The sequence below is a fragment of the Ilyonectria robusta genome (genome assembly GCF_021365365.1).
Source record: "Ilyonectria robusta strain PMI_751 chromosome Unknown BGZ61scaffold_24, whole genome shotgun sequence".
In the NCBI taxonomy this organism is placed as follows: Eukaryota; Fungi; Ascomycota; class Sordariomycetes; order Hypocreales; family Nectriaceae; genus Ilyonectria; species Ilyonectria robusta.
Genome location: NW_025764458.1, coordinates 595,918 through 618,089, shown reverse-complemented (window position 1 = coordinate 618,089; position 22,172 = coordinate 595,918). Strand labels below are relative to the sequence as shown.

Genomic DNA, 22,172 nt, shown 5'->3' with positions numbered 1-22,172 from the left:
CGATTTGGAGACGGTTTTTTGGTCATCATTTCGCTTGCACAATGTTGACGACGTTCACGTTCATCCGCCGCCTAGCAGAACTGTGCTTGGGTGCGACCGAGGAAGGATCCGGTATATGCATACATCCCGTTGTATGCATTTACCCTATATCACTACCATTCAACACAGAAAAAATGGGAGAACGCTATTTGGTTTGTTCTTCATAGCTTATGTTGCATTAATTCATTCTTTGTATCGTATAGTTCTCATAGTTGATACCTAGGTATGGGCCTTTGCTGTTCCTTCGTGGTCCTTTGTGTGCCAACTCTTCCGTAGCAGTGAAGGCGTCTACTTTCTCATTGTACCATTAGTGGCGGAAACAGCTGTATTTTCCCATTGAGAAGCGCCATGGCCCACGTCGCACACCGTGACGATCAACGTGTACGCTCGTACCAAAGTGCTTGCCGCCGATGCCTTTCCCCCAGAAGAGACCCATGATGTTGGCGGTGCTGTTGGGGCGTTGAACTTTAGGTGGGTAAATGTGGTGCTCTGCTCTAGTCAGCGCCACAATAATCTGGTATCCGAAGAGGGGACTGGACTTACTTGGTGCAGGAGTCGGTGAAGTGTCGTTCAAGAAAGGTTTGATGAGGGGAAATAAGGTAATGCGAAGTGGATGATCGTTCTTATAAAGACCAGTTTTTCTGGTTGGACAAGTTCCTTGGTTGTTGTACATGCTTGACAGGACGCGACAGCCGTCGAGGCTTGTGGGCATCCATGACGTAGCTGATGTGGCGGTGCAAGAACAGGGTTGAGTTGAGATGGATGTCACTGGATGGAACTGATGGGTATCAGCTTTATTACAATTTAAGCCAATCTATATCAATGTCACGCGAGAGGTCCGATTGGTAGACAATTCCGCTAAATCCGGGATCCGCAGTGCGTGCCTGTGAGATATCTAAATCGGGGAGGGCATACAAAGGCTATCGCGACTGGAAGCCAACAAGCTTGCCATAACGTGTCTACACAATTTTGTATAAGCATAGGAAATGCCGTGCAAATAAAAAATATATTTGACAACGAGTGGTGCAAACATCCCTGGGACTTTGCGATATTACAGAGGGCGTCTTCTTTCTCAAGCGATGATGTTGCGATGATGTCATGTTCAAAGAACATCCTCGCTGAAGCTGTGAACGACCGAACACCTAGATATGCACAAGATTTTCAGCAGACCCACGAACAAGAGCAACTGTGACACTGAAATGTGAAGGATTAAACAAAAATTTACACGCCGATCATGTTCATCAAGAGAATCCCCAGGCTCCCACCGTTGGGTCTTGGTGGATCAACTGCCATAAACACATAGTACTCCAGAAATGGAACGCTTAAACAGCTATAGATAATTGCAATGAACAGACAGACTCAAGGCAACGAAAAAACTATAAGTCAATTCAATATTCCCGACTGGACTACCGTCGTTTCTCTCTCGTCATCAGCATCTGGTCTATCAAGACATCGCAACTGGAAACAAAAAGCAATCCATTCGACATCTCAGCTGGCTGATTCAGAGCCGAAGAACTAGCTGACATGGCGGAAAACCCAACTCGTCGCCGTTCTTCCCGGCGTATTCAAACAGCACCTAGTCAGTCTGCCCCGACCAACTCCCGTCCTGATCCCCCCAAACGGACCCGTGGGGCTGCTGTTGTTTCCAACAACGCTGACTCCGACTCTGACTCCGACTCCAATAGCAGTGACAACGAGCCTGACGCAAAGACAAAGAAGACTAATGTCAACAGCACTCCGAGTTCTCAGGGACGAAACAACCTTCGTTCTCGTTTGACAGATCCTCCTCAAACTCCCCAGCAAGCGTCGACGGGCCAAGTTCTACCCAACACTCCGGATTCTCAGCCTAGATACGGTCTCCGCTCTCGCCAGGGAAGTTCTACTTCATCCATTCAATGGGGGTCGACAGGCCCAGCTCTGCCCAGCACTCCGGATTCTGCGCCCAGATATGGTTTCCGGCCTCGCGTCGCAAGCACTCCCCTAGCCTTCCCTCAAAGGCCGGCAGGTTCAACTCGACGCCGCACACTCAAGTCTCAGAGACGCTCCAGTCTTCGAACTCGCTCAGCAACTCTGCCTCGAGCTCCCAAGCGTGGGTCATCAGATCCAGTCCAGCAAAGCACTGCCGGACCATCTCGTGCTCGCAGGACTCCTGCCCGAAACCCGTCTCGAGCGACACCACAGGCACGAGCCAAAATGGCGGCACCCCAGCCCCAAGTCGAACAACCAGCAAAGAGCCGTCAATCCAAATGGCCCCTCATAGACCCGAGCACATCCTGCCGAATCTGTTCTGCGAAGTTCGGCGATGCCCGTGAACTCAAGTTCTGCCGCTGGCTCGCTTGGCGGCTTTGTGTGCCCTGCTGGGAAATTTATGGACGCAGATGCGTTTTTGGCCCAAAAGTAACAGGTGGACCATTTGACGACAAGGTCAGGGCACGGGGAGAGGAGGTTAAGATTTCTTTTGAGAAGGCTAAGATGGAGAAAAAGGCCCAAGAGGTGAAAGAAGAAAAAGGAGAAGGAGAAGAGCAGGCCCATGGTGTCTCCTCGGATCCCCTTGCTTTTGATCCAGATTATGCTCTTCAAGCACTACCACAATTCCCGGAATTCAACCCTCACGGAGTCTTCGCGCCTTCCGAGTACCCAACATTCGCAGGATTCCCAAGAATTCCAGAATACGGCCAGTATCAAGCTGTTCAGGACCCGGAAGCTGTTCAGACGCCGGCACTTGCAGGACCTTCAGCTTACGGCTTGAACCAGGATTCGCAGCCTCCCCAGCCTGCCCCAGCTCGGCGGGCATCCTTTTTCGACATGGCCCAGGTTTTTCAAATCCCGGTTCCTCCGCTACCAACCAATTCATTGACAGGTCTTGCCCCTCCCCAGCCGTTCATTAGAACCCGGACGAACGGCGAGTCCTCTCGCAGACTTGAGCAGTCCGCTGCCAACCGAGAATTCGATGATGCCGAGGAGGCCCTTAAGCACCACCGTCAAATGATTGATAACTTGCTTCAGGGCCCCACGAACCTGGAAAGCCTGACAATTGGCGAGGACCATGATGAGCCCATGGAGGATCAGGAAAACACTGCTTTCGACGACCTTGAATCGATTTTGTACGTCCGAGACCTCGAAAGGGGAATCTAAGTACAAGAGAAGTACTTGATATGTACGAAATTGGTATTACGGACAGGAGAACTTTTTAGTCCCAGAGAGGGACACTTTAGAGTAGACCTGGGGGAGATTGGCTTTTGGCACCGCAAATGTGAGGTTTGGGCTCTCTTCTAGACATGTTAGTGGGAAAAGGATGATAGAGAACAAAAAGTTGGCTAATTAACGAATTGTATGGGACAAATGAAAACTCAAATACTACACAAGGAACCCCAAAGTAAGCTGTGACCATCTTAATCCATAAAGTCAACCTCTTCCTCAGTAATTCTGGAGCTCGCGCCAGCCAGAGGCGACCAGACTCTCACCCTCGGTCCTATCACCAGCCCCAGTCCAGTAGAACAGGCCACCGAGTCCCATAGACTTGGCATAACGGGCCTTCATCTGAACGGTGCTGGGAACATCAAAGGAAACAAAGCCCTTGTCTCCTTCGTCGTCCACAAACGAAGCAGTGGCCTTGACATCCTCGATATGAGCTTCTTGGACCCACCGCTCCGGCAAATCGCAGTAGTCCATCTCGCCAGACGCTTCAAATGGATGCCCGGGCCCGCACGCTTGAGCAAAGTATCTCGCATAGACCGGAATTCCCAGCGCGATCTTGCGGCTGGGGAAGCCATGAGCCAAGAGGTAGTCGACACCACCATGGGCAGAGGAACGGAGGGCGGGATAGACTTCGTCGAGGTTTTGGCTTGGCGGAAGAAGTTGCGCATGGTGGCCGGAGACGTCGGTCCATTCTCCAGCAAAATCGTAGGACATGAGGTTGAGAAAATCGAGCTCCTCGGCGACGGCGGGAAGATCGATGTGCTTGAGGCAGTACTCTCCCACGGGAAGAGCGCTGGTCAATAGAAACTGGGGTGACGGAAGAGCCTGGCGGATTTCCTGGAGGAACTTGAGGTAATCACAGCCTGCATCAGGATCCTGGGGATGTTCCCAGTCAACTGGTTCAGACGATTAGCGTGAGCTGTCCAGTTCTATTCAGGATGGGGGACTCTCACTGTCGGCACCATCCAGTTCGTGCTTTTCGCAAAACTCCCGAATCTCGCTGGCAAATGTGCATCTCGCAGATTCGCTCTCGGCGAGCTTGGGGAATTCCTTGCTGCTGGCGCCGCCGCCAATAGATACGATTGTCTTGATGTGAGGATTCTGGCGCTTCAGCTGAGCAACTGCAGCGAGGCACCCCTTGACTCCATCGACCTCTTTATCGTTATCGGCCCATTCGTCAAGTGCCTTGAGTCAATCATGTTAGTTCTAGCAATACAAGGGGTTCTATCTCACCAGGGTGCGAACTCGAAGGGTGCCGTCTTCGTTGACACTAGGACATGTTAGCTCAAGTCCCCGCGATTTGCAGACTGGGGTATTTCAGTGTAGCATCATTCATTCCGGGGTAAGGGAGCTCACCCGACAAAGGCATAGAAGATGTGCGTGATGGACGCGACATCAAGGCAAGATGGCGGCCTGTCCTTGTAGACGCGCCACGAAGGATAGTAAACGGCGTTGATATATTGAGACATTGTTTAATTGACGTAAAATTGCCAAGATGATGATGATGAGGACGGAGACAAGGCAGGGTGTTACGAGGGATCTAATACGAGGTCCCACAGGGCTTCAGGTGCTGGTCTCACCGACAGGACCCCGCAGGACTCAGCGTATACACCGTGGTGAGGCACTAGGTGAGCCTTTCGAGGCGGACATTCGTTTGTACCTGCTGTAAGAAGTACAAGTTTCAATAATAACCTTAAGCTTTTGAAGCATCGAAAGTCTGGAAGAGCGAAGAAACAGATTGACTTATCTGATCTAGTATCTCGACTTAGACATCCAAGTGGATCGACGCTGTATGGGATGATGCGCCTGTCATCTCCTTGGTACACGCAACACAATACATTTCTCCTACAGTTCAGGTATTTTTTTTTCATATCACGTCAGCGACCTCGGATTTGGAGATGGGAATGGGGTTTTTTGAAGGTATTTAGTTAAGCCTGCACCGTGAATAACCTCGAGCGGGTCAACAACCAGGTCATACAGATTCTATACAATCATGTGAATGAGGCATGCAGGATGTTTAGTGCGCAGATGGTCAACTCAGTATCCGTTTTTCAGACTCTGGGTCTTGATGCTAATGTCTAGAGACATTCCGGTTGGTAACACTCACTCCAAAGCAAGCCCAGTTTTACAGTTGCACCCCGAGACTCCATGGGGAACGATGGTAGAGAGTTAGTTTGCGCTTCGTCGAAAACTAAGGTCTTTTGCCAAGGTAGCCGAAGACTCTGAAGCTGAATGAGAGTCATGTAGTCAGTCCAGGATTCTCTGTCGCCTCCCACCGTGACCTTGGCTACCGACGGCCGGTCCCCTTTCCCCACCAGTCCAATATCAACCTGAGATGGGCCATTCAAACTCCGTTGGAAACATGATCGGGTGTTTGCTGAAGTGATTACTTGATACTCCCGAGTCACTCCCTCATTCCCCTCGAGTCTGATATTGCTAGGTTGGTGGCGTCTGTCGTTGGACAATCATCTCTTTCAGACAATCACGGACGCCGACAGATACGCAACTTTGTCCAACATTACCAACAAAAGACTCATGACTGTGACTGTGATCACTTCCTCGAGTTTCCTCTCGGAAAGTGCGTGATGAGATTGGAGGCAAGGGATCATGCTAGTTTGCTACAGCAATCATGGCCAAGCGCACTAGACAGTTGTGGTGATCATGTCGTCTCCCGGCGACCGATTTCGCGGTCATCGTGATCCGGCGGATGTAACCAGTGCCTAAGTAACCCTTCATTTCCGAGGCGCCGAGTGTTCAATCTCGAGAGAATTCAGTCAACACCCCGAGGGTGGGCGCGTGTAACCACCTCCTCGCCGCCAGCCTCGTCATGTTCCGGCGTACAAGCAAACAAGAAGAACCCTGGCACGGGTCGCTACAGTATCTGAACCTCGGACTCGGGCCGATGCGTACGCACACCCACAAGATGCCGCGGATCTAGTCATCCACGCGACTCGACTGCAGTGTTCCCCCACAGCCCGTTGGCCTCCCTTGGCCTCCCTTGTCTCGTTACGACGAAACCACATGGCTTTGTCAGAACATCTCCCCTATCCCCTGCATCACGGCTTCCGGCATGGTTTGGTTGTTCTAAGAACCGGGAATCATGAAACCGTCGACTTGAGCTCGGCCATTGTCGTCCTGCTGCTGTGATTGGGCACTTTACGCCTTCGCTGTAGGCATGTCTGGGATGCAGAGGCTCAGGAGACAGGCCGTTGGCCACGCCATGATAGCTGTTCCCAGCCACGCGGTTTTTTTGCACGACGCCAGCCTGTACACTGATTGAATGGAATGGATATCGGCCCATCACCCCCTGGTAATTCCGTAGTACTGTATCTGACGGCCGTGAACCGCGAGATGCACCCTTGGGATTGCTCACGCCAACTTAGAGCTGTGACATGGGACGCCCGGTTCTTCGCCTTCCACCCCCGAGAGTGGCGATTGTGATTCGTGTTGGTGATGGCGAGAACGGCAAGAGGTGAGCAGATAGCGCGACAACTAGACCCAGCGGACGCTATCGTTCGAGAGTGCCGGGTCGACGAATGCTTGGTTGAACCAGTAGGACTTGATAGCCCCCAACCGCTGTCTCTATACGGTTAGGAGTATGTTTGCTTGGAATCAAGGTGCGTCGTGCCGATTTAATAAATCTTTAGCTTGTCTGTTGCCATCGGTAGATCCGTCGGGACGGCGTGTTTGGGTCGACAACAGCGCGCTGCCTGATGAGCTTCGTCAACAGCATCCGAGCCCGCCTCACGGCCCTTCGTGCTACACAGTCTCGGAATGTTCTGGGGGGTTTCGGATACGGGCCGTCTTGCACGTCATGTGTCGTTGCGGAACAACGAAGTCCCATCGATTGTCGCCCCTGTCCTGTGAACCCAGGACTTCCGCTGGCTCCCCCAGACTTCGTTACCCGTCACACAAAAGCGACTCGCGTTTGCAGCCCAATACCGCGTGTCCCAATGCACCCCCGCACCTGTCATCAAGCCGTGTCTGTGCAACCCGCAAAGTCGAGGCTAGTCGTAGAGTACAAAGAAAGCAAGTATATGTGTGTTGCTGCAAGTCTGGTAGTGCAAAGATCTAACGCGTGGGGCTGATGTGCAGAGGGGCTTGCTTGCTCCTACAGTGTGCGAACAAAACCAGCAAGAGCGTACATGAGGTGCACGAGGGCGCCGAACGACGTTTAATGAGGGTCCAAATAGATTCAGAGCGTTTAAATCCAAGGAACGACCCTGGCTGAAAATGCAGGTTGAAGGCCAGCAGTTGTTACATGTGTGTGACGGACGTGGCGGAATGGCGGGGCGTTGTTGGCAATTCTGAGTGACGATGACGATGGCACGATGCGGATAGCAACATGATCAAGTTCGAGGATGTCTGGACCATGAAGGAGCGTGAGATTGATTCGTGACTACTCTTGAGACAACGAGGTCAACTATGAGAAAAGAGTCACTTGCGCAACTCAAGTAGCATCCTCATAAATGCGCGTAAATATACATGGTAAAACGTGTGAAGAGTCAAATCGCAGAGACATGTACATTCGGTGCATCTTTCGGCCCTGGGGGCACTCAACACATCAACTCTGAATGCCCTATCCTTGGTTCTACAAGAACGTCAGGAAAGCCCACCCAGCCCTATTAGAAACGAGTCGCGCTCCCAGGTGGCGATCAAACGCCTCCCATCTCACCGTGGGTGAGCTAGCGAAACACACTCTCTGACAACATTGCCATGCCGTTCTCCCAAGTACCAAGACGAAATTAAATCAATAACAAAAACAACAAGTGGTCCCTTAAACTTCCTTTGCACGCGCCTTCATGAAGAGTAATCTCACAGAGCCCGCAACTTTGTGGGCCGATTCCCTGAACGCCCTGAACGATCCCGCAAGTTTGCCATCAATAACAACCCCCCCGAATAACTTCCATCGGCCTCCCTGTCATAGAAAGCCGTTTTCGTGGTGAACATCACGCAATCCCTGGCCACGTGCATCAAACCATGAGCTCAAAAAAGACTTGAAGCGACACCTCTCCTGTTGCAATCGACAGGTGTCGTCCTCTCAATGTTCTGCGGACCTGAGGTCTCGAGGCCCACCTCACCTGGAGGGGATCCTTACGAGCTCCCTCCCACAGCGTGTCCAGCACTCTGGTCATTTCCCTACATGACCGTTGAGGCTAGCAGGCGCGACTCGACGTCGTCCATGCCCATGCCGTCCATGCGCGGGCCTTCCATGCCTTGGAGTCGGGACTCGATGGCCTGGAACCGGGGTTCGTATCCGCCGGCACGGGCCTCGAGGTTTTCCATTCGCTTCTCAATGTTTTCAAGGCGTTGCTCGATGCGCATCAGGCCCTGGGTCATGTCGTGGTTGAGGCGATCGAGCTTGTTGGTGAAGGATCGGATCGAGGTGGCCAACGGGGCATTCTCCTGGCCGGGTGTGCCAGCAGGGACGCGTGGTTCGTGGTTGTGACGGCCCTCTTGGATGGCAAAGCGCCATTGATTTCCCAGCTGGACTTCGCAGACAGCCTTTGCGCGAAAAGGGCAGTCGATCTTGCGAGTGGAGGGATTGCGCTTCTTCGCTGTGCTGTTGTACTTGACGCCGCCGCGGTCGCAGACCAAGTCGTAGCGGGTGGGCTTTCCGTCGCGGTAGTTGGAGGCGCGCAACTTGACAATTCCGTAGCCCTGGTCCTTGGCGACACGCTGGACGGAGGCCATCAAGTCGTCAAAGGTCCGGAAGATGCCTTCTGGTGGGGGCAGTAACGCCGGCGGTGGTGTATTCGGCATGGTGATTGATTGAGCCAGGGTGGCGGTTGGAAGGGGCGCAATTTGGGAGGCGGGTACGGTGCAGAAGATGCGGTCGGACAGCAGCGAAGAAACGACTCTGCCGTGTAAGAATCTCGAGCGGGAATGGGCAGTAGATATCGCGTCTGATGCGGGTGTTGGTCGAGGTGTGCTGCTATACTAATATGCAAGAGGCTGGGCTGTCAGGATTTTTCCAATCCGCACTGTTGACAAGTTTGAGCACTTACAAGGTTTAGTGTTGATCCGGTCCGGAGGCCGCGGAAGTCCACTCACAGGCAGCGATGCGGCAGGGATGGACGCTAGCGCGGGCAAGAGCAAGCCCGTCAGGTCCGTTCCCCACTGCGTGCTACTGCAGTGCGCCGCGAGCTGTGTCTCGACAAGAGGCAGGTACCCTGACCTCAGCGCAGTTGCACTTCTGCACTTCTGCACGTGTAGGCGTTCGCCCGGGCGAGGCAAACAGATGCGGCCCCTGGGAGATGGGCGTGGCTCTGGGGGAGTGGCAGCGTGCAGCGGCGAAATGAGACAAGGCGCCTTGTGTAGCTAGGTACCTAAGATAGAAAGGAATATACCTGCAGCTACCCCGTGTGCGCCCCAGTGAGAGCTGCAGACCGGACGGCCGACTTCCCTAGCTTCAGCGGCCTACCTACGCAAACGAACGGGTGTTGGCTGGTCCTTCAGTGCCACTGGGTGAGGCGCCGGGCAAACTCCAACACAATAGCGCAACGGCGCGAGGCGTCCTGGATCACACGTGGAGGGGAAAAGTCTGCACCTCGAGCAAACTGATGCTGATCCTGCGACGGGCTGTTGCTTGCTTTGGCGGAACCTGCGCGGCTGTTCCGGATGGACACGGTGCGGCGTCCAGAGAGGTTCCTGAATCAGACTCTGCTTTGTGTCTTTCACTTTCAGGCCGAGGAGGTCGTCGACTTGGCCGACTTGGCCGAATTGTGGCGGCGCACGCGCTGGGGTAGCACCAACGTCCAAGCTTCTTCCACTCTCTCCCTTGCCCCACGTCGCGCAGGGCCCATTCTCCAGACCCAGACCCGACCCAGATGCGGTCCTCCATCATATCTCCCCAACTTCTAGAACGATTCGTTGCACCCGCCCAGCCATAGTGGGATATTTCTTCTTCTCAAACGCTGTCGCCGGGTGCTTTCCTCGCTAGCAGCCGCTGCCCCCTGATCCCAGCTGTCCTAGTTCGCTTCTTCTTTGTTATCGCCCCCTACTGCCACACGCTTCACCCTTCGCGCCCCCTCGCCGTCTCTCTCTCCCGACGCGGCTCAGCCTCACCCTCCCCCAATGGATCAGCAGCCAACCATGGCCGCTGAGGCGCCGGAAGACGGCCGGGATGTCTCCGACGAAGCCCGTCTTGAGGAAGCCATGCAGCGACTAAAGCTCCTCCACATCAAGGTACTGGTGTTCTAAACATAAGACCTGCAGTGCAAATATGCTGACCCAGCTCTTGTTTTAGGCCCGATTGCTACGGGAGACCATTCCAAAGATGATTGACCCGCTCATCCAGAAGCAACCCTCACGTATGGAAGCCCATCCCGCTCCCACCCTTGTTTCTTTGTCGGCGTGAAACTAATTCCTCTCACTCTAGCCGACATCATGTTTGCCGCCTTCATGAAGGCTGTCAACGATGCACAGGCCGACGTCAAGGAGTTTACCGAGTTGATGCGCGATGATATCACCAAGGACGTGTTTGACCAAGCCGCCAAGAGCCGGGAAGCGAACCCGATGGGCATCACCCCGTGGCGGCATAGGGACCACCCAGATTGGTTCAGGATGGACTCGAAGGCGTAGGTGTATGATATGTGTGTGAATTCGACTCACAGTGTTACGATAGAACGATTTACAAGCGAGGATTGTATTTTAACCGCTCCAGCCTTGTGAAGGGATACCAAGGTGGGATTGAGACTCGTGTACTTTAGCCAATCAACTTTACCAGGGACGCCGAGTCTGATTTATCACAATTCTATATTGGACTGATATTGACGTACAACAGCGATTGATCAACTGAGTGATGTGGATATCACTTCGTAGTTTGTGAATTTTAGTTTGAGAAGAGTTCGTTCACCTATGGATCAAAAGGCAGTATCGCATTCCTGGGTCAAGTCAAGGAATCCTCCAGAACGAGATCACGGTCAGGTTCGCTTCAAGAGACAAGACTGGGCTGCGCAATGGAAGAATATTGCTGCGCTCTCTTTGCATGAGCGAGTGGGTGGAGCTGCCGCAAAAACCACAGGAGAACGAGGAATTTTCTCACGTGACGAACAACCACCATTTCCCCACTCTGATTCGCTGGTTTAGCGGGCACAATCCGCCTTTCCACCCACACAAAATTTCCCCAAATCTCGAAATTCCTCTTCCTATTGTGAGATCCTCATCGCAACACCCGACAACACCGCAAAAATGGTCTCCCAGCGTGTCACTTACCGCCGCCGCAACGGGTGAGTCCCTCCCCGACCGAGCTCTAATGCAATCAACGAGCCACTGTCTTTGCGATCATCCGGACTGACAAGGATTTCTCGCGCAGCTACAACACCACCTCCAACCGAACCCGAGTCATCAAGACTCCCGGTGGTGACATCCGTCTGCTTCACATCAAGAAGCGCGGCACTGTTCCCAAGTGCGGTGACTGCGGCTCCAAGCTGTCTGGCGTAGGTTGCCCTCAACGAACACACAAGCATTCGTGGCGATGGTGATGGACTGGATCGACGGAAGAGATGGCTCAGCTGGGGAGACGACACGAAAGCACGCCTCGGCGGCAGCATCGCTTCAGCCCTCAGCATTTCTGGGCGACGTTCAATCTTCGGATGTTGGCTCTCTATCCTCGGTGTCCAGTTCACCTCCACCCACGAATGACTTCTCCTTGAAATATTACATACTGACTCTTCTCTCCTTAGATCCCCGCCCTCCGACCCCGCGAGTACTCCCAGCTCTCCAAGCCCAAGAAGACCGTCCAGCGCGCCTACGGTGGTTCCCGATGCGGTGGCTGCGTCCGTGACAGAATCGTCCGAGCTTTCCTCATTGAGGAGCAGAAGATCGTCAAGAAGGTGTTGAAGGAGCAGGAGCAGAGCCAGAAGAAGAAATAAATGCAATTTCCATTGCCGGATTTGGCTTTCTGCGTGGGAGGGCAAGGAACTCTGGGGACTCGGTTCATTGCTTTGGTGTTCATTAGGGCAAAAGGGACTGCATGATACATCGGGACCGGGCCAAGAATGGCTGGTTGTCTGCCGTCTTAAGGACTGCTACTTTCCTCTTGGTGGTTGAAATGAAACGAACATCAAGCGGGCATGGACAAATTTACCGGTCGTTTGCCAGTGACATTGGAGAGTATGTGTGTGCGTGTGACCCTTGATGGACCTTCTAGCGATCCGTCCCAAGTAATTCGCCCAGATTTATTTGCCCAAACATATTCGCTGCATTTATAGCGACTCAAAACTACTCCTCCTCAATCCTGCATGTGTATAGTCGAGCCCGCGTTGTAATCATTTCCATCCTATCGTGTATGGTTGCCCGCAAGTGACATTTATCATGACGTGCAGGACTGGGAAAAAATAATCAACACCCCACGTTCGGCATTATTCCGACTACCGACTTCAATCCACCTTCAACAACGCCTGTTCGTCCACCTCCAATTGTCTCCTGAACCGCCATATCTACCTTGCGAGTTATCCAGACTCTCAACCATGGCAGCCCGCAGCTTCATGCGCCCCTGCGCCGCGCCGCGCGCTCTGCGCCAGGCCCTCTCCCAAGCTCCCAATGCTCCCTCACGATCCGTCTTCACAGCTCTCCGATCCCACACCCATACGTCGCCGAGCCCTCGTCAGGTGCTCCCTTTGGGTCGCAGACTCTTCCACGCCGTGCCGAGCCGGAGAAAAGGCCAAGAAGCCCCCACACACGCGGCCCCGACGGACTTCGGCGATCTCGATGTGCTGGCCGACGTCCCTATCCCGTCGACGTCGGTGGACGTGTGCATGTATGACGGGTTCGGGTTGAACAGCGGTGTTACAATTTCGGATGGTAACGGCGTGATGCTGGTCGACGGAGAAGTGTTCAACTGGCGGCCGTGGGAGGCGAAGGGCTCGATGAATCTGGCCAACAAGAAGGGCCAGTTTGACATTCCCGCGCAGTCATTTGCGCTCTTTGACCTAATATGGCCACGACCCGGTAAGTTTCAGTAGCCTCGACCGCTTCCCTCATTCCTTCTACGCGATGCGACTCAGGAAGCATCATATATTCACTTAGCTGATAACGATGCAGACCTCCTAATCATTGGCACCGGCCCGTCGATTATGCCTCTCAGCCCCGAGACAAGACGACACATTTCCGAGCTTGGCATTCGGATCGAACTTCTGGACACAAGGAATGCGGCGGCGCAGTTCAACCTGCTGGCGACGGAGAGGGGCGTGTCGGATGTGGCGGCAGCGATGATACCAGTGGGCTGGAAGGATGGAGTTGGCGCCAAGTAACGGGCCATGGGCTGAGTTGGCGGTGACGCCCTAGTGGAGAGCAGAGCTTGACTTGTAACTGTACCCTACGTTGTATGAGTAATGCATAGAGACGGTAGTTGGATGTATATCACTTTGACTGGAGCTTCACCTGAAGCGAAGGTTGGCATTGGAACATTGAGAAACCATTGGGCATGTTTGCGTGGATACCCGTTTGGAAATCAAGTCTTAGCATGTTCTTGGCTCGCGACGATATTATTTGACTAACTCTCCTGTTTAATTCTCCATACGGTACTCTTTCAAAGCCATCCTAACTTGGCAGGTTAGTGAGACCTGAAGTACGAATAAGATGAGATGGACCCAGCACTATACTATGGATAGTCATCTGATCAAGCACGTCATATTGGCTCCAATAAAACTCAAGCGCCTGTTGGGATTATGCGGTCAGTTTAAAAGCGTCCGTCTAGAGGTTTTCTCTAGACTTAGCTCGTCTGCTCGGTGACCATCTAGGGTAGGGCCAAGAAGAGGCTGTCGTCAATATTAGATAAGCAATCAGATACCGCACAAAGGCAAAATACCTCCCCATGTTGGACAAACCTCGCCATGATTGGCCGGATGGCGTCTTCCAATGAAGATCTCTTCGCAACCCCAGGTGGATGATGCAATGCGGCGATTGGTTGGGCAACCAGAAGACTCATCCATCATCGCCGAAGCGACGAGCTCTCGCTCCATTTATCGTCACCAATTAAGGCCTCTGGTACCGTAGGGCAGCTCGAGCGCGGCCCCGTGAACCTCAATTCGAGCCCGCGAGAAGCCTCTGCGACGACTCGACTGCCTCGTGCGCCCCAGCTGCAGCGCCGCTTTCGTCCTGACCGCGATTTCCGTGGGGCCTTGGACCGCTATCAGGGTTCTGCGCCGCGACGGCTTCAGGCACAAAAGCCCTGAGCCGAGCCTTTGTCCTCGTCTTGCTGGCTTTGGACGCCCGTCACCACGGGACTCTCGGATCACTCTACTGCACTGTGATAGATATCGCCGGGCCATCCCTACGACATTCAGATCGACAGCACGGCCTGCCTCCCCGACTGGCGCTGGTTCTCGTCGCAGTTGCGACCTGACGACGACTCGCTCCTCCCCCGATTTGCTTTTTGATATCCACGGCGACTAATTTGGCTGGGTCCATCACGGACGCGAACCACAGCTTCTTGTTGGACAACAACAGTCTCACAGCATCCTTGGCTTTTCACCGCCGTCTTATTTATCAGTTGCGACGTCCCACTCATCTCACGCTCTCTCATATCACTCACCCGCATCTCATATCGCTCTCCCTGACGACATATCTCGCCCCTCTCCTCCCATCCTCCCGAACTGTCGGGCTGCCCACCATTGAATGCAGTCCCAGACGCACGGCATGACGGCTCCTCCCCCTGGCCACTCTCAGCAGTCTGCGGACTCCACCGACCCTCACCTCACGGACCCCACGCTCCTCAGGGACAATTCCGAGTTCAAGGCTTACAAGACGAGCCGTTTTGAGTATCCTGGCCTCAGGATATTCTATCGCCAACATGCCAAGGCCGACCAGCTTCCCAAGAACCCGGCGCCTCTCCCCTTGCTCGTCTTCCTCCATGGACTCGGCGGCTCAGTGGCCCAGTTTCACCCCCTGCTGAGCAGCTTGGCGGATCTGGCTCCCTGCCTGGCCATTGACTACCCCGGATGTGGCCGTTCGGAGTTTTCTGTCACATCATGGGACGCCTATACCACTGAGGCTATAGTGGAGCTGCTGGAGACCATTATTGACGACTACCGAGACAAGGATGCTGGCCAGCGCGTTGTTCTCATCGGCCACAGTATGGGGACCGCCCTGTCGGCCCAATTGGCTAACCAAAAGGTGCCCCATACGACATCGCTGGCACAATACGTTATAGGACTCATCGCCATATGCCCCGTTTCTAGTCCACCCAGCGAGTCCATGACTACATGGGCCAAGAGGGCCATGTGGATTCCTGGATGGCTGTTCTCTTTGTGGCGGTCTTGGGATGCACGGGGTGGTCCTGAAAGTGCAAGCGTCAAGCGTTTCGTTGGCGAGAGCTCAGACGAGACTGCCCGGATTCTCCAGTACCGCTTTAACAAACAGAGCCGGACTCCTGTCTGGAGACGCATGGCAAACGGTGCTTTGCCCGACTACAAGAATGGCAAACCCGTTGGTGGCATCCCTACACTCGATGTTTGGGCGGGCTTGGACATGCCAGTTTACTTGATTGCGGGGGAAAAGGATAACATTGTCTCGCCCAAGGAGGTCGACAAGATTATTAAGGTGTTGGATCCCGAGACAACTCCATCCCAGGCGGAGATGGCGGAGGAGACAAGTAAGACTATTGTCGACTCTGCTGCCCCGGTCAACACATCAACACGACCCGCAGACCACGTCCCGCAGGCTATCGAGGATCTCCGAGACGAGGACTTTAAGAGGGCCAAGGCTACTCAGACGGAAGTTGATGAAAGCCAAGAGGACGACCCATCAACCCCTCGCGACCCCTCTACGCCCCAGGAAACCCTCGCCGAGCTTCCAGCTCTGCCAAACCACCCCCAGAAGGTCATCCATTCCATCGTCCTGCCTTCACCTGCCACTCACGCCCTCCTTTACACCCCCAGCACCGTCCGTGCTGTAGCTGGCCTCATCTCTGATTTCCTGGGGGCAAACATCACCGGTCGACTTTCACTCGCATGGCAACTTCAGTACCTATCCCGCGAGGGCAAGTGGGACGTCAAGAATCTCAACAAGTGGAAGTCGGTCAACCCTGTTTCCGAGCCCATCGGACCTCCCGGGAAGCCCGTATTTCGCGCCATGAAGACGCTCCGCGAGGCTGACGACGTCCACTGCCCGACGGTGTTCGTCTCTGACTGGGGTGGCTTCGTCAAGGACGTCATCGACATTTCTAAAGACCAGCCTGTCTACGACCCCCGCGGCCTCGAGCGTGCTGGCATTCATTACCATAAATTCCCTACCGTCTCGAAGGTACCCCCTAGCGCCAAAGAAGTTGACGACTTTATTCGCCTCGTTGACGACCTGCGCGCAAAGCAGCCTGAGCGTGCCGCCAAGGAATCCTGGGAGGATCCCGCGCAGTGTGTCATTGGCGTCCACTGCCATTACGGTTTCAATCGCACCGGCTACTTCATCGTCTGCTACCTCGTGGAGCGGTGCGGCTTCGAGGTCCGCAAGGCCATCGAGACGTTTGCCAAGATGCGCCCCAATGGTATTCGCCACTCGCACTTCTTGGACCGGCTGTACGTTCGATACAACGTGGATGGCGCTCGCGCTACTTAACCGTTTCAACCCACCCTGTCACTAAGAACGGGTATTCACTATGGAGAAAATTATTCAACAACGAGGAGGACTAGAAAGAATTAGTTATGATTGGATTCAGAGGATCGAAGAGTTTCCTTTAATGGGCTGGCGGATCGGCGTCTGGTTGGGATGGATTGGTATAGACGGAACAGGGTAGCGATCAAATTGCGGCGAATAAAACAGCAGGCGGCGTATTGGTTTTTTGGTTTCAACAATCGATAGTGTCCATGATCTAACTCATAATCCAAAGTCAACACTCGCTTAGTCTTCATGCTATGCTTGCTCCTCCGTGTATGGTGTCATGTCCCAACTCTTCAGTCATTCTATAGTGCCCGTGCGCCCTGATCCATGATGTATCTGTCTATTACGTATGTATTTACCACGCCATGTGGTGGCTCTCCGCATGCACATTCCATGCAGCCTGGGCTGCGGCTATGGCCTCGCCACCGGGCTTGACCGTCTTCTCCCTGAGCTCGTCGGTGATTTCCTTGATGTTGACGTCGAGGTACTCGCTGAGGAAGTCTCCGACCTCGGTGTTCTCCACGTTGCCACGGATCTTCTCGGTGCCGGGGCCGCCGGAGCTGTAGATGTTGACGTCGACGGCCGTGTGGCCGTGGGTGCTCCACCCGATGTGGGCACGCAGGGAGATCATGTCGGCGAAGACTTCGAGGGCGTTGTCGGCGTTTTCGGCGGCGAGGGCGAGCTCAGCGTCGGTGGCGTCGGAGATGCCGAGACCGGGGACGACGAGCTCCTCGTTGATCCAGGTCTTGAGCTTGTCCGTCTTGCCAGCGGCGTCGGAGCCGGAGACGTGGGCCCGGAGCTTAGCGGCAAGCCACTCGGCTGAGGCGGTGGCGTTGGCAAGGACTTGGGGGTACCAGTTGTACACGGGCAAGTGGCCGGGGATTTGGATGGCCGCGTCAAGACCGCCGGTCTCGTGGTCGCTGGTGGAAACTAGGACGGTCTCGGTCTTGCTCTGGGCAATGAAGTCGAGAACAACCTGGAAGGTCTTGTCGTACTCGATGACCTCGTGGACCTGGGCGGCGGGGTCGTTGTAGTGACCGGCGTGGTCAATTCGGCTGCCCTCAATCATGATGAAGAAGCCTTTGTCGCTGTCCTCGGTGGCCTTCTCGAGCACGCGAAGGGCCGTCTTTGCCATCTCACTGAGGGAGGGGTAGATGTCGTTGTGGTTTCGGCGGTCAATCTCGAAGGGGATATCGTGAGAGGCGTAGAGACCCAGGAGAGGGAGCTGGGCCTTCTCGCCGTTCTCAAGGGCGTCGAAACCAGCGCGAGAATCGCTGTAGGCCCAATTGTGCTTCGTCTTGGCAATTTCGACCACGTCGACGTCGTCGGAGCGGCAGCTTCCTTCGGTGCTGTTGGGGAGGAAGTAGCATCGACCACCGCCCAATATCAAGTCAACAGAGCGTCCCAGCACACCCTCTCCGATCTCCTGGAGGGCGATGGAATCCTCCATGGACCTCGTCAACACGTGTGCTCCGAACGATGCTGGGGTGGCATCCGATACTCTTGTTGTAGCGACAAGCCCGGTGTGATAGCCAAGCCTCTTCGCTGCCTCGAGGACGGTGCCGCAGGGCTCGTGGTCCGGGAGGACGCCGATGGCACCATTGTAGCTCTTCATGCCACAAGAGAAGGCGGTTGCGCCAGCGGCGCTATCGGTTACCAAGGAGTTGCTGGACCGGGTACGGCTGGAGCCCCAGAAATGCTTGTCCAGGACGAGGACATTGTCGATGGGGAGGCCTTGGGTGTGCTGGCGGAAGCTGCGCGTCAGGGAGAGCGAGGTGGGACCCATGCCGTCCGAGACCATGAAGACGAGGTTGCGCTTGACGGCGGGGACATCTTGCCTGGGGTGAGTCTGCTGGTTGTGCTGGATGCAGACGGCGAGGATTATGACGGCGGCGGTGGCGATGAGAGCCCAGGCGAAGAGGGCGAGCTCGCGGACGCGCGAGAAGCGACCGGGCTTGTCGGCTTCGACATCGGGACGGTCCTGGGAGTCCAGGAGGGGGCTTCGTTCAGACGCCTGGGGAGCAGCAACGGTTAGTTTTCAGGGCCAGGTCGCTGTAGCCGCGCAAGGGCAACGTACCATGGTTCAGACTGACGGCCGGCGCACCTGACGACGATGGTGAAGCTGGTGGTGAAGGGAGAGAGACTGGAGGCGTGGGGCACGGCGCCATGATAGCGAGCCCATGACTATTATATGGCGACCAGCCCCCGGCCAGGTACCCCGGCACGGTTCACAGGGCACCGTCACTACAGTGGAGACTGGTCCAGGGCCAAACGCGCCAAGTTCAGATAAGGTCCGGGGCGCTTACTCCGCTTGGTCGCTCCAGTGGCGGCGCCCCCCAGAGAGGACCCTGTGACGTCTTCACCAGTTCACGTGGCGCAGCGCCTCTGGGTGTTCTCGGGGCGCTGCGACATGCTGTGGACGCCCTGAGTCGTAACGCGCTGGCGGTGACCTGCGTTACACTTTTCGGGGTTGCAGTCGCATTGACACAAGCCATGCGAGATCCACTGACTGTCTCCGATGACCTCCGGGGGCTGACCAAGGCGCTGTGAGGGAGTGCGTGTGAGCCGTGTCGTGGTGGTGGTGGTGGTGTCGACAGCGTCCTCCTGTTGGCCAATGGCGGCTCCAACTGAGCCACGGGAGCACACTCTGGCACGCTGCTGGGTCATGAGTGCTCACCAAGTCTCCCTCATTACGGGGTATGTCTCATAACAATTGCGCAGTGTTTCTGACCAGTCTCAGTTCTCGGTTCCTTTGTTTCTTTCCCAACCTTGAGTTCGAGTGTAACAAAAACCCTCGCACTCCACTCCGGCCAGCGCTTGATGAGCCTTCGGCGCGAGACCGGCGCTTCGTCGAAACGCCCTAACGCGCTCTTCTCACACCCTCCAGCCCTTCTAGAGAGTTCTACGACACGAGTCTTGCCGACGTTACCCCCTCGTCTTTTGCGCAACTGCCGAGACCATCGGGGTTCTTGGAAAACAAGCCCTGACTCTGAGTGGCGAGAGGGAATTCTAGGAACTAGGGGTGGCAAATCATCCCGGAAGATGACATTCGGTATGCATCCACGATGTTAACCTCAAAATTTGGACGAGGGTTTAAAAACGAAGTACCAGTAACCTCAAAACCAGCCACATAATGATATATTTAGAAGTCGGGTTGTGTGTCATGACTCTGAGGACTTGTCAAGTTTATTTCCGTCCAAATGCTATTGGTGTTCTGCGTTTCTTGTATCCCTAGCTGAGAATATCAGTACTATCTGCATGTGGGTTCCGCTACAGGTCTCTGGGGTTTACATAGGTAGTTGACGTGGTCATTGATAAGTATTAGACATGCACCTAATCCTGTAGTTTAGGAAATGTCATTTTCGTAACACTTATTCTCAGTATCGACTCATAATAATCCTGCTGTCTCTTCCACTCCGCAGGGTCAATTTCCCTCAGCCTTTCAAGCTCGAAACAAGGAAAAAGAAAAAGAAAAAGAACGGCGTCGAAAGAGAAGGGAAGCTGGGATTCGAAGAACTTAAGGAACCTAATCCCTAAGAGTGGGAGCAGAAAGAGAACGAGAGACGATCAAAGCATGCAACTCGACAACAGATCTTCGTTAATAGTCTTTTTGAGGAACAAGTTGCTCACGTGAATATCTAACTTATAGCTTAATATTTGCTCTCAATCAACTCTTGTTGAAGTGGATAGTTGAATAATCATGGTATATCTATTCTTCGCTTCCTATCAAACATGGCATGGCATTACATCATCATCCTATCTTTATTTAACTTCCTCAGCACTCCAATAGAAGGTATTGATGTCAAGGCCCAAAAACTCGTCAGCATACTTCCTCGTCGGCTCGGTTTCGGCCGCCGCACCCGCGCACACCAGCAGCGGCATGAAGTGCTCGCCGCCGTGGGGCGGGTGCATGATGTCTGCAAAGGGGAACTTGCGCCAGCCCTTGAGGGCCTCCCACCGCTCGGCAACGTCGTTCTTGCCCACGGCGTCGCTCAGCGTGGTGTTCCACGTATCCGACGCGGTGCGGAACTCGGCCTGCTGCTTCGGGCCCGCCATGGTCAGCTGGCGCATGATGCCCAGGTTGTGGAAGGAGGCGAAGCCGGAGCCGATGATGGCGACGTTGGAGGCGCGCAGCTTGGCCAGCGCCTTGCCCATGCGGAGATGGGCCTCGGGGTCCTCGGACTGGAGCACCGAGATCTGCACGACGGGGATGTCGGCCTTGGGGTGGATGAGCAGCAGCGGGATGAAGACGCCGTGGTCCCAGCCGCGCTCGTCGTCGAGCACCGAGGCGACGCCCTCGCCGGCCAGGGCGTCACGGAGCTCCCGCGCAAGCTCCGGGTGGCCGGGCGCCGGGTACTTGAGGGCGTACGACTCGCGCGGGAAGCCGTAGTAGTCGTAGTAGAGCTTGTGCGAGGCGCCCGACGAGATGGTGGGCTTGTCGGTGGACCAGTGCGCCGTGACGACGACGATGGCGCGGGGCTGCTCGGGAGTGCCCAGCTTGAGCAGCTTGGGCACGCGGTTCTTGAGCGACGAGATGATGGATTTGTGGCCGGGGTCGCCTAGGACGGGCATGGGGCCTTGTGAAGCATCATGTTAGCTATGGCGATGCCTCGGAATTACGGAAATAGACAGCGTCGTGACCGTGAGAGGGACGGGCAACTCACCTCCGCCGTGGGAGAGGGCAATGACAGGGCCGACGGTCGTCATGTTGGATGTGTGGATGTGTCTGTGGAGGATGGGTGTATGTAGTTGGTTCCGGCTGTGAAGCTGGCTTGTTGTAGATGAGGTTGTGGAAGAAGCAGCCCAGGAGAGTGTCGTAGCAGCAATTCGTCGTCTTGTTGCAGCGACAGCCAAGCTCGACATGGACTATTATACAGGTGGTCGTCTCGGTTACTCCTTTTACACACAGGCTGTCTCGTCGTCGGATACTGCTGACCACGCTCAAAACCACGGCGGGATCGCGAAGCTATTTATTTAATTCTCCCATGCCGAAGACGGGCTCCGCATGGACGCAGAGCCCGCTTTTCATGGGCTCGTCCTCCCGCATCCCGCCCGCATTCCGACTTTCCGACCCCAGCTGCCGGTAAGTTGATGCTTCATCACCTCATCCCTCGTTGGCGGGCGCTCGGCGAATCAGTGGGTCTCAGTCAACGCTGACTTCGGCGGGGACCGCTTCCTTGGTCATACGCGCGCGCGAGGCCCCGCAGATATTAATAATCCACCAATTCGAGGATTGTTACTGGTCTAGATTTGGAGTCCAGGGCGGATTATCTAATGTACGGATAAAGATAAAGAGGTGGCCTGCCGTAAACCCGGGAAATCTAAACCACCAACCA

General features: G+C 54.8%; 10 protein-coding genes across 10 annotated transcripts; 5 read left to right on the top strand and 5 right to left on the bottom strand.

Moving 5' to 3' along the window:
- Positions 1 to 57: 57 nt before the first annotated feature.
- Positions 58 to 774, bottom strand: BGZ61DRAFT_460368 (uncharacterized protein). Its single transcript, XM_046247022.1, has 2 exons — positions 583 to 774; positions 58 to 528 (listed from the first exon to the last, which is right to left on the bottom strand). Exons 1-2 carry the CDS (start codon positions 749 to 751, stop codon positions 347 to 349), a joined length of 351 nt encoding a protein of 116 aa, XP_046098737.1. The 5' UTR covers positions 752 to 774; the 3' UTR covers positions 58 to 346.
- A 789-nt stretch (positions 775 to 1,563) lies between these two features.
- On the top strand, positions 1,564 to 3,174 carry BGZ61DRAFT_557326 (uncharacterized protein; the record flags this gene model as incomplete). Its single annotated transcript, XM_046255682.1, has 1 exon — positions 1,564 to 3,174. One exon carries the CDS (start codon positions 1,564 to 1,566, stop codon positions 3,172 to 3,174), a length of 1,611 nt encoding a protein of 536 aa, XP_046098736.1.
- Positions 3,175 to 3,335: 161 nt separating this feature from the next.
- BGZ61DRAFT_460366 (glycoside hydrolase superfamily) lies at positions 3,336 to 4,739 on the bottom strand. The gene is made up of 4 exons (XM_046247021.1): positions 4,594 to 4,739; positions 4,483 to 4,507; positions 4,191 to 4,422; positions 3,336 to 4,133 (listed from the first exon to the last, which is right to left on the bottom strand). The coding sequence occupies exons 1-4, from the start codon at positions 4,704 to 4,706 to the stop codon at positions 3,457 to 3,459; spliced, it is 1,047 nt and encodes a 348-aa protein (XP_046098735.1). The 5' UTR covers positions 4,707 to 4,739; the 3' UTR covers positions 3,336 to 3,456.
- A 3,555-nt stretch (positions 4,740 to 8,294) lies between these two features.
- On the bottom strand, positions 8,295 to 9,220 carry BGZ61DRAFT_113525 (uncharacterized protein). Its single transcript, XM_046236968.1, has one exon. The coding sequence runs from the start codon at positions 8,998 to 9,000 to the stop codon at positions 8,377 to 8,379; it is 624 nt and encodes a 207-aa protein (XP_046098734.1). The 5' UTR covers positions 9,001 to 9,220; the 3' UTR covers positions 8,295 to 8,376.
- Positions 9,221 to 10,199: 979 nt separating this feature from the next.
- Positions 10,200 to 10,959, top strand: BGZ61DRAFT_113503 (uncharacterized protein). The gene is made up of 3 exons (XM_046236967.1): positions 10,200 to 10,425; positions 10,487 to 10,550; positions 10,619 to 10,959. Exons 1-3 carry the CDS (start codon positions 10,315 to 10,317, stop codon positions 10,819 to 10,821), a joined length of 378 nt encoding a protein of 125 aa, XP_046098733.1. The 5' UTR covers positions 10,200 to 10,314; the 3' UTR covers positions 10,822 to 10,959.
- Positions 10,960 to 11,261: 302 nt separating this feature from the next.
- On the top strand, positions 11,262 to 12,285 carry BGZ61DRAFT_460359 (ribosomal protein L34Ae). Its single transcript, XM_046247020.1, has 3 exons — positions 11,262 to 11,468; positions 11,555 to 11,678; positions 11,925 to 12,285. The coding sequence occupies exons 1-3, from the start codon at positions 11,431 to 11,433 to the stop codon at positions 12,111 to 12,113; spliced, it is 351 nt and encodes a 116-aa protein (XP_046098732.1). The 5' UTR covers positions 11,262 to 11,430; the 3' UTR covers positions 12,114 to 12,285.
- Position 12,286: 1 nt separating this feature from the next.
- On the top strand, positions 12,287 to 13,688 carry BGZ61DRAFT_460355 (NADH dehydrogenase 1 alpha subcomplex assembly factor 3). Its single transcript, XM_046247019.1, has 2 exons — positions 12,287 to 13,191; positions 13,285 to 13,688. The coding sequence occupies exons 1-2, from the start codon at positions 12,711 to 12,713 to the stop codon at positions 13,491 to 13,493; spliced, it is 690 nt and encodes a 229-aa protein (XP_046098731.1). The 5' UTR covers positions 12,287 to 12,710; the 3' UTR covers positions 13,494 to 13,688.
- Positions 13,689 to 14,880: 1,192 nt separating this feature from the next.
- Positions 14,881 to 16,794, top strand: BGZ61DRAFT_363496 (uncharacterized protein; the record flags this gene model as incomplete). Its single annotated transcript, XM_046241441.1, has 2 exons — positions 14,881 to 15,960; positions 16,033 to 16,794. The coding sequence occupies 2 exons, from the start codon at positions 14,881 to 14,883 to the stop codon at positions 16,792 to 16,794; spliced, it is 1,842 nt and encodes a 613-aa protein (XP_046098730.1).
- Positions 16,795 to 17,070: 276 nt separating this feature from the next.
- On the bottom strand, positions 17,071 to 19,011 carry BGZ61DRAFT_429378 (alkaline-phosphatase-like protein). Its single transcript, XM_046243774.1, has 2 exons — positions 18,914 to 19,011; positions 17,071 to 18,850 (listed from the first exon to the last, which is right to left on the bottom strand). The coding sequence occupies exons 1-2, from the start codon at positions 18,914 to 18,916 to the stop codon at positions 17,192 to 17,194; spliced, it is 1,662 nt and encodes a 553-aa protein (XP_046098729.1). The 5' UTR covers positions 18,917 to 19,011; the 3' UTR covers positions 17,071 to 17,191.
- Positions 19,012 to 20,419: 1,408 nt separating this feature from the next.
- BGZ61DRAFT_460351 (Extradiol ring-cleavage dioxygenase, class III enzyme, subunit B) lies at positions 20,420 to 21,883 on the bottom strand. Its single transcript, XM_046247018.1, has 2 exons — positions 21,501 to 21,883; positions 20,420 to 21,413 (listed from the first exon to the last, which is right to left on the bottom strand). The coding sequence occupies exons 1-2, from the start codon at positions 21,697 to 21,699 to the stop codon at positions 20,599 to 20,601; spliced, it is 1,014 nt and encodes a 337-aa protein (XP_046098728.1). The 5' UTR covers positions 21,700 to 21,883; the 3' UTR covers positions 20,420 to 20,598.
- Positions 21,884 to 22,172: the final 289 nt, after the last annotated feature.